Source organism: Artemia sp. Qi Xiang Cuo, chromosome 17, assembly GCF_049724085.1.
Source record: "Artemia sp. Qi Xiang Cuo chromosome 17, ASM4972408v1, whole genome shotgun sequence".
NCBI lineage: Eukaryota > Metazoa > Arthropoda > Branchiopoda > Anostraca > Artemiidae > Artemia > Artemia sp. Qi Xiang Cuo.
The window spans coordinates 18,735,653-18,754,576 of NC_142810.1; the positions used below are offsets into that span (position 1 = coordinate 18,735,653).

General features: G+C 33.1%; 1 protein-coding gene across 1 annotated transcript in view; it reads right to left on the bottom strand.

Annotated features, from left to right (window-relative positions):
• LOC148941980 (E3 ubiquitin-protein ligase MYCBP2-like) overlaps positions 1–18,924 on the bottom strand; it is a 97,544-nt gene that overhangs the window by 23,852 nt on the left and 54,768 nt on the right. The window contains exon 3 of the mRNA XM_089103383.1: positions 113–406. Coding sequence (XP_088959509.1) covers positions 113–406 — 294 coding nt within the window. The remainder of the gene's footprint in view (positions 1–112; positions 407–18,924) is intronic.

Here is an 18,924-nt window from a genome sequence, read left to right on the forward strand (position 1 = left end):
TTCCCCTTTCTATTCCGAATCCCACGACTCTTTTCTTGGTTATGGCTGCAACATCGATTATTTTAACTTTTAATAAAACAAATACATTTATAGAGAAATAAAAATAATTTACCTTGCAAATTGGACAGTTAGCGAAGGAAAAAGTTATTCTAGCCCCAGGCCATCTTTTTTCTAGGATCCTTCGAATACACGTGAAATGATACACATGCCGACATGCAAGCTGAATTGCTGGAGCTGCTCCAAGGGACTCTGTAAAGCAAATCATACACATGTCTTCAGCATATTGTCTGACAACTGATGGCAGTGAACAGCCTTTAAGACATGGAAGGCAAACGGCTTCGTCTCGAACACCTCCACAATGATGACCACAAGGGAGTGTTTTCAAACAGGAAAAACAAAAAATTTCCTGCAAATAAATGAGCATCTGCGACAAATTCATTTATTTTTTCGATACTGTTTCAGTGCGCTGGTTATACATTAAAGCAAACTTCTTAAATGTTATGACCCCTACAAGTAACTAAAAATAGGAGAAATGTCTTGCGGACCACCAGACAAGACCTTTTTCTTTATTTTTTATCAGAGCCGTAAAGAGACTTTAACGGTTTACGTTTTATTCGATGAAGTAGCAGATAATGTGCCCGTAAATTTGTTATTTTTAGTGTCTTTCTAAGAAAAGCTAAGAAAAACAGAAATAATGCCAAAATCATTTTTTAATTCCTGTAATTTTTTCTTCACTAAAAGTTGAACCTGTTAACCATATATCACGGTCATAGGCATAGAATAAAGAGAGAAAGATCAAGGTCATAGAGATAAAGAGAGAGAGAGAGAGAGAGAGAGAGAGAGAGAGAGAGAGAGAGAGAGAGAGAGAGAGAGAGAGAGAGAGAGAGAGAGAGAGAGAGAGAGAGAGAGAGTCTAGCTTTTCGGTGGATTTGAGGGGTAAAACTACTCCCGCCCCCCCGAGGCTTTGGGCAGAGGCTTTATTCATGTGAAGTTGGACTACATTGTTATTGCAAATTCTGATCAGTTTAAACTTCATTCTTTAGTTCATAGTAATCTCTGATCGTCTCGTGTTTAACATCTTAAATAAACGTGTTGTTTTTTTCAGTATTTTTTATCGTATTTGCCCCTTTATTCTTATCTATTCTCATCACTATTCTAATCTTATCACTATCTTTTTTACGCTGATGATGCTATACTTTCTATAAAGGCGAAACATTTCCGGTGTACATTTTTCTTATTAACTAAAATTCCATTCTCTAATTAATTTCTTGAATTCTGTATTTTGTCATGGTTGGTCAGTTTGGTTTAAAATTTTTCTCCTATGCAATACACAAGAATATATGAATATGTGTACGTAATAAAATAAATGTTCTCTCACAATTTTAAATTAAAATCTTATCCATAAATATAAAATTGGATTCATTTCAGTCTGTCTATCTGTGTCTCCTGTATGCATTGCTACACTCTTCATTCGATCACCAAGAAACGTTAAGATGTTGTTGAGTAGACACTTGTAAAGGTTTTAGGTATAAAATTTACTCCTCCTAAGGTACTCTTAATACTTTTCACGAAGACGGAAATTAGAGACCCCTTAACGCAAGTATTTGGCAATTCTTTCCAGTCAAATTATTCAAATTTACTGCAATTTACTAAATTTGATATTCAACAATACTTTTCAAATTTGAAATACTATCTTTATTTGATATGTGGGGCAAATTTTCTAGGTGAAGGGGAAATTCTCGGGGAGGAGAAATGGGAATTTTCCATGATTTGATTTATAAATTTTTCCGACTTTTTGCTTATGCAATCAAAACAAATTGGTTAGATAATACATATAGATGTACTGTAATGGACAACTTGGATTAACTCTATTGCAGAAAACAAGAAATTTGAAAAAAGAGCTATGTTCGTGTTTATTGATTCAGTGTATTAACACGTTTTCGATTTAAGGAAAGATGGCGAAAGGTCGGGGGCAAGTTTCCGGAGAGGTATTCCAGGGGAGAATTTTCCGCGGGGAATTTTTCCAATACTAATAGATTTAAAATGCAATCGCTATTAATAAGAGGGGGAATTTTAACGGGGAATGGGGAATTTGCTGCTGAAGGATTTTCCCTTGGAGGAGATATTTTCCGCGGTGGAATTTTTCGGGGGGGGGGGGATTTTCTTTGAGCATCCTTTCTTTTAAGATCATAGCAACGCGCGAAAGGTTCATTTCTGATCATCGCAAGACAGTAAACCCTGTTTTGTCTCATGACAAGGGATGAATTGAATGTTTCAAGATTTTTTTTTTTTGGGGGGGGGGGGGCGGAGGTTAATTGGACCTTTTGTGTTTAGGAAAAGGGAACATTATAATAAAGAAAGAACGAACACTAGACCACAGTAAAATTAGCGATAGATGCAACCTAGTAAAAGATGAACACGGTCAATAATAACCAGATCATGGTTTCAACTGCATACTCAAAAGCATGTAGATATAGTTATATATAAATTGCAGTAATTCATTTAGTGTTCTAACGAAACATCTTATTGGTGAATTGAAATCTGGGTTGCAGCGGTAGCTAGCAGCCTAGTAAGAGACGATCACGCCCCATAGTAAAAATTAAATAACCCATAACTCCTAAAAATAGAGTCAGATAAAAACAAGAAGTGCCCCATTAGAACCGCCTTGTCCGAAACCTTTGTATAGAAATTTTACCGTCTCTTGACTTGAACAACAAGAAAATTATATTGCCTTGAAAATCAAGAAAAGTGGATGCAACAACGATATTCTACATATACTGCATCTTTTTTCTTTCTTTCCGTTTTTCTTTCTCCTCAACTAGCTGGGCACTGCAAAATCACAGAGAGCTGTATAATGGCTCATTTTAAAGGAAATTGCTAAATCTAATGTCTTTTGTAATTGAAAATATAATAGTTTTTAAAATAGAATTGATTTTGACAAGAAAACTGCATTTTCGTGCACAAGATTGATGAATGACGTTATAATCGTATAGGTTATAACCATATATGACGTAATAAGAGAATGCAATATTTATACGCGCTTATCTTTTTGTTGGTAATCTGGTTTATTTTTTAAGCATTTTACGTTAGTTTCGCTATGACGTCATTTTCATGGACGTCATTTCCAATTCTTACATATTTGTTTTAATGATAACTTTTTACTTCTGAAACTGAGAATAATAATAATTAACCATTCCTGATCAACCTTGCAGCATATTTACTATAAGCTTAATTATTAGCAGCGTTCTTTATCCGGGTTGCAGCGGTAGCTAGCAATCTAGTAAGAGACGATCAACTCCAATGCTAAGAAATGTAACAGCCAGTAACTCCTAAAAATAGAGTCAGATCAAAACAAAAAGTGCACTTTTAGAACCGTATTGTCCAAAAATCCAATAAACGAAACTTACCGTCCATTTTCTTGAACAACAAGGGAAATATTTTGCCTTGAAAATCAAGAAGTTATAATAAAGAACGAACTCTTGCCGATACTAACTTGTACAGGCAACTTAACTATAGCATAGACTAGTACAGTTATACTTAAAATCAATATATTAAAATTTACCTCCAACGGGAAATCGAACCCGGTCACCCACGTCATAAGCAGTTAAACATACCATTATGCCATCGGAGGCTTATGAAAAATAAGTTACATGTAGGACATGATAATAAATTCGTTAGTACACTAAAAATTACCTTAAAAAACGATCATTAAAAGAACAAATCATTGCATACATCTGGATTAGTTAGCTGCCTGATTATTTGAGGTTTTAAACAGTTCATGGTAACGAACTGTAAGTAAAAGGCGACCCGGCTCAATAGTAAAGGAAATCGTGTAAAAGAACATGAAGCCATTGCAGCGCCTTACTCCCACGCCAAAATAGACTCTAGTAATACCATGCAATTAATAGTGGTATTTGAGACATTGAGTGGGGAAGTGTATGGGCGTAGCCATGACAGCGCTTATTAAAACAGAAAATAAGTCAATTTCATGGTTGCAAAACGTAAACTATCCAATGACTATCACCAGAGGCCGAGTTGGCCATTAAAAATCAGAAAATGTGTTGGGTTTCTAAGGGTAAATTTGCAGAGGGTAGAGGGGAAGGGATGTCAGTTAGTGATCATAATCATTTTATCAATCCAATTTTACCAGGGGGGTAGCAACTTTCGCAGACTGGCTCATAAATCATGTAATTTAAACATTAGACAACAGTACTTTCTTACTGTTTATATACACGATTCCAATTATGATTTGAAATTCATTCTACCAGCGATGGCAAGTTATGCAGAATGGTGAAGTTATAGAGGGCGCATGGGTAGATGGTTCTTTTTATTATAACATCATACCCAAATCATCTGAGAAGTTGCTAGTCTAAGATCTCCTATGAAAAACAATAGATAATTGTAACATGTGCTTGAATAAAATCCATTTTTTAGATTCCTATTTTTTCCCCCCCAAATTCCTATGTCAATTGATTTAAGTACAGAAAAACACCGATTTTAATAATTTCCCCCTGCTTAAACAGCGCATTCCAGATGATGAAATGTATGATTTATTAACGTTAAACGGCATATACCCATATGAATACTACAACTCCATCTCGAGGCTACGTGAGGAAAAATTACCGTCCATCGAATCGTTTTATGATTAACTTCACGATCGTCAATGTACAACTGCCGACTATGAGTTTACTTAAAAAAGTTTGGGCAAAGGGAGGGTGTAAAAAGGGGGGATTATTGCAAAATTTTCTTGGCAAGTGATATATCAATTACATTCATAAAAAAATCATCATAAATAAAAATTTCCATACCGGGAATCGAACCACTAGACCATGTAGGATGTACTAAAATATATGATTAATGAAGTTAATGTTAAAGAACAAATAATGGACTTAGTCAGTAGTACCCCCTCCATTGATTCAAAGTCATCCTTACGAAAATTAGCATGGAGTTCTTAAAATCATCCCTATCACTATCCCAGAGTTCAAGCACATGCCCTCTGACGTCACGCGACACACCTGTACAATGAGGTCAGCTGTTTCTAGGCGACATTCGCGCCCCTGGCAAGGGTTCAATGTCCTTGGCAAGAGTTCAATGGTTAGGTTAGGTGACACACCCCTTTGTTTTTCTATGGCAGCCCTCTGACGTCACGGCGGACATAGGGAAATTAACATATGATTCTTGGTTATGTTGATGTTGTTTCTTGGTTATGTTTGATGGTTATTGTTGGTTATGTTATGTTGGTGTTGTTTGTTGGTTATGTTATGTTCTTTGTTGGTTATGAGTGTTATGTTATGTTGATCTTGTTTCATGGTTATGTTATGTTTGTTGGTTATGAGTGTTATGTTAATGTTGCTTCATGGTTATGTTTTGTTGATTGTTATGTGGTTTGATGTTATGTTATGTTTATGTTATGTTGTTATGTTGATGTTTGTTGATTATTGATGGTTATGTTATATTGATGTTGTTTCTTGGTTATGTTGTTTGTTGGTTATGTTGTTTTATGGTTATATTGTTTGATGTAGTTTGATGTTTGTTGGTTATGTTCTTTGTTGGTTATGTTGTTGATGTTGTTGGATGGTTATATTATGTTGTTATGTTTGTTGGTTATGTTGTTTGATGGTTATGTTGTTATGTTTATGGTTATGCGGTTTGAAGTTATGTTATGTTGTTATGTTATGTTTGATGGTTATGTTGCTTGATGTTTCATGGTTTTGTTGATGTTTGTTATGTTTTCAGGACATATTTGAAATAAATGATGTTTCTAGGATAGATTTCTAGCGCATGTCCTGTTTCTAGGCAAGAGCATGTCTAGACACGTTCCCGGGTGGCTGAAATTCCCTGCCATGTTTTTCTAGGCAAAATTCCCAGCTACCAAGACTCCCCCGCGAAGTTTTTCTAGACAAAAACATGTTTCCCAGCTAGCAAAACTCCCCGCAATGCTTTTCTAGGCAAAATTCCCAGGTAATCCCCCGCGATGCTTTTCTAGGCAAAGTTCCCAGGTGGTAGAAGCCCCCTGCAATGTTTTTCAAGACAAAAACATATCTCCCAGCCAGCAAGACCCCCCGCATTGTTACTAGGCAAAATCATGTCTAGACACGTTTGCAACTGGTTGAAACTATTGATCGAGGATCAGTTTCTTTCTGGAAGTAGAGCTCGAATATTCCTTTCACAACATTTGGACAAAGTCAACTATAGTTTTCATTAAAGGCCATTTCGCAGCCCAACTCAATCATAATGCCCCACAAAATGCTCCACACCGCCATGGCATTTCACCCATGTGACACCCCCCCCCCCCCATCTCATGGGTGACCTGACATTAGTGGTACATTTAAACCATATTAAGAGGTATTATTGAAGGACTTTTAATGAAATGCACCGTTTCATAGAGTATTGTTAGATTTAACTCCCCCTCTAGCGAAAATATTCATTCGAAACCTCCCGCTTTATCTTTAAGCTCTAGAGTATACTATTCAATGACAATGCATACCACCCGGGTAAATTATGGATGATATTAAACACCCCCCATGATATCGCTACATCTCCCCCAAGAAATCTTTCAGACATTTTCTAATAAAAATTATGGTTTTAAATCCCGCGATTCAAGTTTCTGCAACCCGGCCCTAGCATGATGCCCCACAAAATACTCCACGCCACCATGGTATTTCACCCATGTGACACCAGCCCCCCACCTCCGGGGTGACCTGATATTAGTGAGATTTCCCATTTTTTAGCACTCGTTGGAATGATGCGTTACTCTCCCAATTTGATAGAGTCCGGGGGACATTTGCTCTCAAGATATTAATAAAGGGAAATTACTCGTCCTGCGTGTCTTACTCGTCCTAAAGGCTACATCTTAAAAACACAGACAATAAAACACAAACACAAAAAAACAGACAAGCAATAAAACATAAAAAAAGACAGCTAAAAAACACAGTGAAAAATAATAGGTGAAAATTTCATATTATCATATACGCAAAAAGAACCATCTATTATAGAAAACCGGGGGCTTCTAGCCTGAAACCCCAGAGGGTAGGGGAGTAGAGGAGGGGGTCCGACTCGTGACGGGGCTCCTTATATGGGCATAGAATACTGACGGGGTTCCAAATATGGGCATAGAGTCATTAGGGAGAACACGTGGTTAATGGGGTCAATGACCTCTTTTTCCAAGTGTGTCAACAACAACAACATCGACCTTGACATTCGATGAGAGCGTGCACTTACAACAACAACAACATCGACCTTGGAATACCTGTGCCGTCAACCTCAATTCACCTATCGTGAATCAATAATTCCCCTTAGAAACAACAAATTAATTTCCCTTTCTTGACAGATCAATCAATCAATGACATCATCTGTCAGATTTTAAAAATTTTCGCCTAGAAACATTTCTCCAGGAATAGATCCAAATCATTAATGTCTTTGCCTCGGGAACAGTTCTACTGGTCGAACTCCAAAAGATATTAATAACCAAAGGCCATGGAAACAATTCTCCAAGAAACATCTTAGCGATGAATTGTTTTAGCGCGCAAAAAGGTTTCACATTAATTTGAAATACGTTAGCGCAGAGATGCCAATAACAAAGGAACACGCTGAATTTGTGTTTAGGGATTATTTGGGCGAAACCGTTTTAGACAGGTTATGGAACTATTTCGGTGAAACAGATAGAGACATTTTAAAAGAATATTTTTGAAGAGATTTTAGAAGAGAATTTAAAGGTGATACTCTGTGGTCGTTATAATACACAAGTTTCATTTGAACAGTGTTGTGAGGTCCTCTAACCCAACCCGAAAGGGTTCCAATCCTCCTACCCCAACCCCGAAGGAAGCCCCCGGTCCTCAAAGGCCCCCCAAGCTCCCAAAAGGCCACCGGAGCCCCCAAAGGCCCACCCAGACCCTTAACGGCCATCCCCGGGCCCCCAAAGGCCCATCGAGCTCCCAACGGACCAACGGGGTCCAAAAGGCCCTCCACCGGTCCCCAAATGTCCGCCAGGCCCCCAACTGTCCCCCCGGCCCCTCAAGGGCCCCCAAGCTCCCAAAGGGCCACCGGCGCCCCCCAAAGGCCCCCCCACACCCTAACCGCCATCCCCGGGCCCCCCAAAGGCCCATCGAGCTCCCAAAGGACCAACGGGGTCCCAAAGGCCCTCCACCGGTCCCCAAATGTCCCCCAGGCCCTCAACTGTCCCCCCGGACCCTCAAAGGCCCCCCCAGCGCCCAAAGGGCCACCCGCGCCCCCAAAGACCCACCCAGACCCCCAACGGCCATCCCCGGGCCCCCCAAAGGCCCATCGAGCTCCCAAAGGACCAACGGGGTCCCCAAGGCCCTCCACCGGTCCCCAAATGTCCCCCAGGCCCCCAACTGTCCCCCCGGACCCTCAAAGGCCCTCCCTGTGCCCAAAGGCCCTCCCCCGGCCCCCAAAGGTTCCTCGGACCAGAGAAGCGCCGCGGGGATGCGCCGGGGGGCAGGAAAGCGCCGCAGGATGTGCCGCAGGGATGCGCCGCAGGGATGCGCCGCAAAAAAAAAGTAAACTAAAAAGTAAAAATTTCGATCACAGAAGGGCACCCTCCCCCAAGGGTCCCCTAAACACCCTCCCCGGGCCCCCCCAAAGAGTCCCCGCTCCCTTTTTTTAAATACTTTTTTATGGCTTTATTATATCCTTTCTGAACAAGTTCCATTCATAGTGTCATTCCTAAACCCATTTTCCAACCTCAAAGAGTCCCCTCCCCAATTCATAAATACTTTCTTGAATTTTTTAACATGGTATTTTTTTAACTTTTTACGTATCTTAAAATGACATGAAATATGTGTACGGCTCTACCAATCATACTCTGTGCTTGTTCATGAACACGACGCGGCATTTCCACTGTTGCTCTTTGGCAGCTAATCGACACTACCGAGTTTATTGCATTAATTAAATCAGTATTTTCTACGCAGTTGAAGGATCAACACACAATTCATATCTGTAAAAAGTGAAGATGAATTATTCGACGAAAGTATGTGCACATGAAAAAATCATTGTCGTGTTGAACGCTGACAAGGAGAAATACCTGAACTATGAAAAGAGTGCAAGTGGAGATCTTATTGGCAATGTATGCATACGTTTTCATGACAGTGAGGAGTTAAATTCCTTTGGTGTACCCAAGAATTTCCATCATGCAAGTGGTGGATATGCGAGAGTAACATTACCAGAGAAATTAGTAGTCAAAGAGAATGCCAACTTAAAAATAAAAGTTGATGAAGAGGGACAACTTCTAGCTAATGGTTCTGGTAGCATGTTAGCCGTTGATAGATCTTATCGCAATTCTTCCGGTGTTAGCATTCGAATGAAAGCAAAAGGAAAAAGAAGACATGCATACAGCTGCATCAACATCATAAATCATATCATGTCAAAGTGTCAAAACTGCTATCTATGTAAAAATAATGTGACAATAGACAGTGAAATCGCAGACAGAATAAAAAGGACATTAGCAGACAATATCATCAATGAATATAAAGATGAATTGAAGGAAAGTGAAGCGCAAGTGTACTAATATTGTATAATAATGTATTTAACATATTTTTATATCATTATTCTACATGTCCTTATTTCATTAAAAATATCTTATGCGTTATTTTGTTAAGTGTTCATTATTTTTAGGGTATGCTAGAACGTCAAACGTTCAGAATATCTATTAAAAAGGTCAGAGATGTAGGAAATATAATTTTAGAGATAATGATACTACTATTCCAAATTTTTCATAGAAGATAGAAAAGTTCAAGTTCTCTTCTGAATTTTACCAACAAACACAATTCAATTCTAATTTCACCAGAGAAAATAAAAAGATTCCACTCCAGTTTTAAGTTTACCAAGGCATTAAAAAATTTAAAGTTCAGTTCTAAATATTTCCTTAGAAGATAGGAAAAGTTATACTATGATAGTGATTATTTTCCATGAAGATAAAAAATTTCACTTTAATTCTAAATTTTCTTAAATTCAATTCCGACCTTTCTCAAAGAGATGAAAAAATTTAAAGTTCTATTCCAAATATTTCCGCGGAAGAAGCAAAGTTCAACTTCTATTCTGAATTTTCTCAATGAAAATGAAATAAGTTATTGATAAATTCTATTTTACCAAAATAAAATAAAATTTTCCACTTCAATTCAGATTTTTCTCAAAGAGAGGAAAAAATTTAAAATATTGTTCCAAATTTTTCTTAGAAGATAGAAAAGATCAAGTTCTAATCTGAATTTTACCAAAGAACACAATTCAATTCTAATTTCTCCAGAGGAAATAGAAAGCTTCCACTTCAGCTTTAAGTTTACCAAGACATTAAAAAATTTAAAGTTCAGTTCTAAATTTTTCCTTAGAAGATAGGAATAGTTATACTTTGATTGTGATTATTTTCTATGAAGATAAAAAGTTTCACTTTAATTCTAAATTTTCTTAAATTCAGTTCCGACCTTTCTCAAAGAGATGAAAAAATTTAAAGTTCTGTTCAATATATTTTCTTGGAAGAATAAAAGTTCAACTTCGATTCTGAATATGAAATAAGTTATTGATCAATTCTATTTTCCCAAAATAATATAAAAATTTTCCACTTCACTTCAGATTTTTCTCAAAGAGATGAAAAATTTAAAATACTATTCCAAATTTTTCATAGAAGATAGAAAAGTTCAAGTTCTCTTCTGAATTTTACCAACAAACACAATTCAATTCTAATTTTCTCCAGAGAAAATAAAAAGCTTCCACTTCAGTTTTAAGTTCACCAAGACATAAAAAATTTAAAGTTCTGTTCTAAATTTTTCTGTAGAAGATAGGAAAAGTTATACTCTGATAGTGATTATTTTCCGTGAAGATAAAAAGTTTCACTTTAATTCTAAATTTTCTTAAATTCAGTTCCGACTTTTCACATAGAGATGGAAAAATTTAAAATTCTGATCCAAATTTTTCATAGAATATTGGAAAAGTTATACTTTGATCGTGAATATTCAAGTTCTCTTCTGAATTTTACCAAAGAACACACTTCAATTCTAATTTCTACAGAGAAAACAAAAATCTTCCACTTCAGTTCTTTATTTCACAAAGACATAAAGAAATTTAAAGTTCAATTCTAATTTTTTGGTGGAAGATAGAAAAATTAATATCATACTTGTGAATATTTTCACGGAAAATAAAAAGTTCTAGTTCAATTTAAAATTTTCTCAACGAAGTCAAGGAAAGTTCAAGTTCTCTTCTGAATTCTCTCAATGAAAAAGAAATTAGTCATTGATCATTTCTATTTTTTCCAAATAATATAAAAATTTTCCACTTTAGTTAAGATCTGTCTCGAAGAGATGAAAAATCTAAAATACTGTTCCAAATTTTCTCAACTAAGCGAAGAAAAGTTCAAGTTCTCGTCAGAATTTTACCAAAGAACACACTTCAATTCTAATTTCTCCAGAGAAAATAAAAATCTTCCACTTCAGTTCTTTATTTCACAAAGACATAAAGAAATTTAAAGTTCAATTCTAAATTTTTCGATGGAAGATAGAAAAAGTAATACCATACTTGTGAATATTTTCATGAAAGATAAAAAGTTCTAGTTCAATTTAAAATTTTCTCAACGAAGTGAAGAAAAGTTCAAGTTCATATTCTGAACTTTACCAAAGAACACACTTCAATTCTAATTTCTCCAGAGAAAAAAAAAAATCTTCCACTTCAGTTCATTATTTCACAAAGACATAAAGAAATTTAAAGTTCAATTCTAATTTTTCGGTGGAAGATGGAAAAAGTAATATCATACTTGTGAATATTTTCACGGAAGATAAAAAGTTCTAGTTCAATTTAAAATTTTCCCAACGAAGTCAAGGAAAGTTCAAGTTCTCTCCTGAATTTTCTCAATGAAAAAAAAATTAGTCATTGATCATTTCTATTTTTTCCAAATAATATAAAAATTTTCCACTTTAGTTCAGATCTGTCCCGAAGAGATGAAAAATCTTAAATACTGTTCCAAAATTTTTACGGAAGATATCAAAGTTCAAGTTCTCGTCGGAATTTTAGCAAAGAACACACTTCAATTCTAATTTCTACAGAGAAAATAAAAATTTGCCACTTCAGTTCATTATTTCACAAAGACATAAAGAAATTTAAAGTTCAATTCTAAATTTTTCGGTGGAAGATATAAAAAGTAATACCATACATGTGAATATTTTCCTGGAAGATAAAAAGTTCTAGTTCAATTTAAAATTCTCTCAACGAAGTGAAGAAAAGTTCAAGTTCTCTTCTGAACTTTACCAAAGAACACACTTCAATTCTAATTTCTCCAGAGAAAACAAAAATCTTCCACTTCAGTTCTTTATTTCACAAAGACATAAAGAAATTTAAAGTTCAATTCTAATTTTTCGGTGGAAGATAGAAAACGTAATACCATACTTGTGATTATTTTCACGGAAGATAAAAAGTTCTAGTCCAATTTTAAATTTTCTCAACGAAGTGAAGAAAAGTTCAAGTTCTCTTCTGAACTTTACCAAAGAACACAATTCAATTCTAATTTCTACAGAGAAAACAAAAATCTTCCACTTAAGTTCTTTATTTCACAAAGACATAATGAAATTTAAAGTTCAATTCTAAATTTTTCGGTGGGAGATAGAAAAATTAATACCATACTTGTGATTATTTTCACGGAAGATAAAAAGTTCTAGTTCAATTTAAAATTTTCTCAACGAAGTGAAGAAAAGTTCATGTTCTTTACTGAATTTTACCAAAGAACACAATTAAATTCTAATTTCTCCAGAGAAAATAAAAATCTTCCACTTCAGTTCTATATTTCACAAAAGACATAAAGAAATTTAAAGTTCAATTCTAAATTTTTCGGTGGAAGATAGAAAAATTAATACCATACTTGTGAATATTTTCACGGAAGATAAAAAGTTCTAGTTCAATTTAAAATTTTCTCAATGAAGTGAAGAAAAGTTCAAGTTCTCTTCTGAACTTTACCAAAGAACACACTTCGATTCTAATTTCTCCAGAGAAAATAAAAATCTTCTACTTCACTTTTTAGTCTCCCAAAGAAATAAAGAAATTTAAAGTTCTATTCTAAATTCTCAGATGGAAGATAGAAAAAGTAATACTATGACTGTGATTGTTTTCCATGAAGATCAAAAGTTTCACTTTATTTATAATTTTTCTTAAATTCAGTTCTGATTTTTCTCAAAGAGTTGAAAAATTTAAAGTTCATTTCTAAATTTTTATCTAGAAGATAGGAAAAGTTATGCTACGATTGTGATTACTTTCCAGTGAAGATAAAAAGTTTCACTTTAATTCTAATTTTCTTAAGTTAACTTCAGATTTTTTGCAAAGAGATGAAAAATTTAAAGTTCTGTTCCAAATTTTTCATATAAGATAGAAAAAGTTATACATTTATTTGAATATTAGACATGAATATAATGAGCATCACTTTAATTCTGAGTTTTCTCGAAGAAGTGCAAAATGTTCAAGTTCTCTTCTGAATTTTCTTAAAGAAGTAAAAAAGTTAGCTCAATTCTGAATTTTACCAATGAAAATGAAAAAAGCTTCCACTTCAGTTCTTAATTCCTGAAACAAATAAAAAACTCATAGTTCTATTTTAATTTTTCCAACAAAATAAAAAGGCCCCACTTCAGTTCTGGTTTTTTTCTCAAAGAGATGAAAAATTTAAAGTTCTATTTTAATTTTAAATTAAATTTTGGCTCCTTTGTTTTATGGATTTACCCATCAAATTTTTAAATTAGAAAAGGTACGACTCGTTCTATTATTAAAGACAATCGTTCAAACTCCTTCATCTAGCCTCCAAAACAATAGGTTAGGTTAAGTATAAATAAATATTAATAAATAAATAGAAACATTTCTACATGTTTAAGTTAGGTTAGGTTAGGTTAACTTATCATGAGTGCTCATGATAACCTAACCTTTTCCGGCGAGTATGGTTAGGTTAGGTTAGGCTAGATTAAGTTAGGTTAGATCAGGTTAGGTTAGGTTAGCCTACGTACGCTTCACTTAGGTTAGCTTAGGTTAGGTGAGAGACATGCAAAAAGTTAAGTGTATGATTAGGTTAGATTAAGTTAGGTTAGGTTAGGCTAGGTTAGCCTACGTACGCGCGCGTACGTAGGCGAACCTACCCTAACCTAACTTAACCTACCCTAACTTAATCTAACCTAATCATACACCTAACTTTTTGCCTGTCTCTCACCTAACCTAAGCTAACCTAAGTGAAGCGTCCGTAGGCTAACCTAACCTAACTTAACCTAACCTAACTTAACCTAACCTGATCTAACCTAACTTAATCTAGCCTATTCTAACCTAACCATACTCGCCGGAAAAGGTTAGGTTAACTTATCATGAGCACTCATGATAAGTTAACCTAACCTAGCCTAACTTAAACATGTAGAAATGTTTCTATTTATTTATTAATATTTATTTATACTTAACCTAACCTATTGTTTTGGAGGTTAGATGAAGGAGTTTGAACGATTGTCTTTAATAATAGAACGAGTCGCTCCTTTTCTAATTTAAAAATTTGATGGGTAAATCCATAAGACAAATGAGCCAAAATTTAATTTAAAATTAGAATAGAACTTTAAATTTTTCTTCTCTTTGAGAAAAAAACCAGAACTGAAGTGGAGCCTTTTTATTTTCTTGGAAAAATTAAAAGAGGACTTTAAATTTTTTATGTCTTTGAGGAATTAATAACTGAAGTGGAAGCTTTTTTTCATTTTCATTGGTAAAATTCAGAATTGAGCTAACTTTTTTTACTTCTTTAAGAAAATTCAGAAGAGAACTTGAACATTTTGCACTTCTTCGAGAAAACTCAGAATTAAAGTGATTCTCCTTATCTTCATGTCGAATATTCAAATCAATGTATAACTTTTTCTATCTTCTATGAAAAATTTGGAACAGAACTTTAAATTTTTCAACCCTTTGCAAAAAATCGGAAGTGAACTTAAGAATATTAGAATTAAAGTGTAACTTTTTATCTTCACTGGAAAATAATCACAATCGTAGTATAACTTTTCCTATCTTCTAGAGAAAAATTTAGAAATGAACTTTAAATTTTTCATCTCTTTGAGAAAAATCAGAACTGAATTTAAGAGAAATTATAAATAAAGTGAAACTTTTGATCTTCATGAAAACAATCACAGTCATAGTATTACTTTTTCTATCTTCCATCTAAAAATTTAGAATAGAACTTTAAATTTCTTTATTTCTTTGGGGAACTTAAAACTGAAGTGTAAGATTTTTATTTTCTCTGGAGAAATTAGAATTGAAGTGTGTTCTTTGGTAAAGTTCAGTAGAGAACTTGAACTTTTCTTCACTTCATTGAGAAAATTTTAAATTGATCTAGAACTTTTTATCTTCCGTGAAAATATTCACAAGTATGGTATTAATTTTTCTATCTTCCACCGAAAAATTTAGAATTGAACTTTAAATTTCTTTATGTCTTTGTGAAATAAAGAACTTAAGTGGAAGATTTTTGTTTTCTCTGGCGAAATTAGAATTGAATTGTGTTCTTCGGTAATTGTTATGAAATAACATGAACTTTTCTTCACTTCTTTTAGAAAATTTAAAATTGAACTAGAACTTTTTATAGTCTATGAAAAGAATCACATTTATAATATTACTTTTTCTATCTCCCAACGAAAAATTTTTAATTAAAATTTAAATTTCTTTATTTCTTTGTGAAATAAAGAACTTAAGTGGAAGATTTTTATTTTCTCTGTAGAAATTAGAATTGAATTGTGTTCTTTGGTAAAGTTCAGAAGAGAACTTGAACTTTTCTTCACTTCGTTGAGAAAATTTAAAATTGTACTAGAACTTTTTATCTTCCGTGAAAATAATCACAAGTATGGTATTACGTTTTCTATCTTCCACCGAAAAATTAGAATTGAACTTTAAATTTCTTTATGTCTTTTGTGAAATAGAGAACTGAAGTGGAAGATTTTTGTTCTCTCTGGAGAAATTAGAATTGAAGTGTGTTCTTTGGTAAAGTTCAGAAGAGAACTTGAACTTTTCTTCACTTCGTTGAGAAAATTTTAAATTGAACTAGAACTTTTTATCTTCCGGGAAAATATTCACAATTATGTTATTACTTTTTCTATCTTCCACCGAAAAATTTAGAATTGAACTTTAAATTTCTTTATGTCTTTGTGAAATAAAGAACTGAAGTTGAAAAATTTTATTTTCTCTGTAGTAATTAGAAATGAATTGTGTTCTTTGATAAAATTCAGACGAGAACTTGAACTTTTTTATCTTCCGTGAAAATTTTGGAACAGTATTTTAGATTTTTCATCTCTTCGAGACAGATCTGAACTAAAGTGGAAAATTTTTATATTATTTGGAAAAATAGATATGATCAATGACTAATTTTTTTTTCATTGAGAAAATTCAGGAGAGAACTTGAACTTTCCTTGACTTCATTGGGAAAATTTTAAATTGAACTAGAACTTCTTATCTTCCGTGAAAATATTCACAAGTATGATATTACTTTTTCCATCTTCCACCAAAAAATTAGAATTGAACTTTAAATTTCTTTATGTCTATGTGAAATAATGAACTGAAGTGGAAGATGTTTGTTTTCTCTGGAGAACTTAGAATTGATGTGTGTTCTTTGGTAAAGTTCAGAATATGAACTTGAACTTTTCTTCACTTCGTTGAGAAAATTTAAAATTGAACTAGAACTTTTTATCTTCCATGAAAATATTCACAAGTAAGGTATTACTTTTTCTATCTTCCACCGAAAAATTTAGAATTGAACTTTAAATTTCTTTATGTCTTGGTGAAATAGAGAACTGAAGTGGAAGATTTTTATTTTCTCTGGAGAAATTAGAATTGAAGTGTGTTCTTTGCTAAAATTCCGACGAGAACTTGAACTTTTCTTCCCTTCGTTGAGAAAATTTGGAACAGTATTTTAGATTTTTCATCTCTTCGAGACAGATCTGAACTAAAGTGGAAAATTTTTATATTATTTGGAAAAAATAGAAATGATCAATGACAAATTTCTATTTCATTGAGAAAATTCAGAAGAGAACTTGAACTTTCCTTGACTTCGTTGAGAAAATTTTAAATTGAATTAGAACTTTTTATCTTCCGTGAAAATATTCACAAGTATGATATTACTTTTTCCATCTTCCACCGAAAAATTAGAATTGAACTTTAAATTTCTTTATGTCTTTGTGAAATAATGAAATGAAGTGGAAGATTTTTGTTTTCTCTGTAGAAATTAGAACTGAAGTGTGTTCTTTGATAAAATTCAGAAGAGAACTTGAATATTCACGATCAAAGTATAACTTTTCCAATATTCTATGAAAAATTTGGAACAGAACTTTAAATTTTTTCATCTCTATGTGAAAAGTCGGAACTGAATTTAAGAAAATTTAGAATTAAAGTGAAACTTTATCTTCACGGAAAATAGTCACTATCATAGTATAACTTTTCCTATCTTCTACAGAAAAATTTAGAACAGAACTTTAAATTTTTTATGTCTTGGTGAACTTAAAACTGAAGTGGAGGCTTTTTATTTTCTCTGGAGAAATTAGAATTGAATTGTGTTTGTTGGTAAAATTCAGAATAGAACTTGAACTTTTCTATCTTCTATGAAAAATTTGGAATAGTATTTTAAATTTTTCATCTCTATGAGAAAAATCTGAAGTGAAGTGGAAAATTTTTATATTATTTTGGGAAAATAGAATTGATCAATAACTTATTTCATTTTCAATGAGAAAATTCAGAATCGAAGTTGAAATTTTCTTCTTCCGTTAAAATATATTGAACAGAACTTTAAATTTTTTCATCTCTTTGAGAAAGTTCGGAACTGAATTTAAGAAAATTTAGAATTAAAGTGAAAATTTTCATCTTAATATAAAATAATCAAAATCATAGTATAACTTTTCCTATCTTCTAAGGAAAAATTTAGAACTGAACTTTACAATTTTTAATGTTTTGGTAAACTTAAAACTGAAGTGGAAGCTTTTTATTTCCTCTTGATAAATTATAATTGAATTGTGTTCTTAGGTAAAATTCAGATTAGAACTTGATCTTTTCTATCTTCTAAGAAAAATTTGGAACAATATTTTAAATTTTTTCATCTCTTTGAGAAAAATCTGAATTGAAGTGGTAAATTTTATATTATTTTGGGAAAATAGAATTGATCAATAACTTATTTCATTTTCATTGAGAAAATTCAGAATCGAAGTTGAACTTTCTTCTTCCGGGGAAATATTTGGAATAGAACTTTAAATTTTTTCATCTCTTTGAGAAAGGTTGGAATTGAATTTAAGAAAATTTAGAATTAAAGTGAAATTTTTATCTTCATGGAAAATAATCACTATCATAGTATAACTTTTCCTATCTTCTAAGGACAAATTTAGAACTGAACTTTAAATTTTTTAATGTCTTGGTGAACTTAAAACTGAAGTGGAAGCTTTTTATTTTCTCTGGTGAAATTAGAATTGAATTGTGTTTGTTGGTAAAATTCAGAAGAGAACTTGAACTTTTCTATCTTCTATGAAAAATTTGGAATAGTAGTATCATTATCTCTAAAATTATTTTTCCTACATCTCTGACCTTTTTAATAGATATTCTGAACGTTTGACGTTCTAGCATACCCTAAAAATAATGAACACTTAACAAAATAACGCATAAGATATTTTTAATGAAATAAGGACATGTAGAATAATGATATTAAAATATGTTAAATACATTATTAGTACACTTGCGCTTCACTTTCCGTCAATTCATCTTTATATTCATTGATAATATTGTCTGCTAATGTCCTTTTTATTCTGCCTGCGATTTCACTGTCTATTGTCACATTATTTTTACATAGATAGCAGTTTTGACACTTTGACATGATATGATTTATGATGTTGATGCAGCTGTATGCATGTCTTCTTTTTCCTTTTGCTTTTATTCGAATGCTAACACCGGAAGAATTGC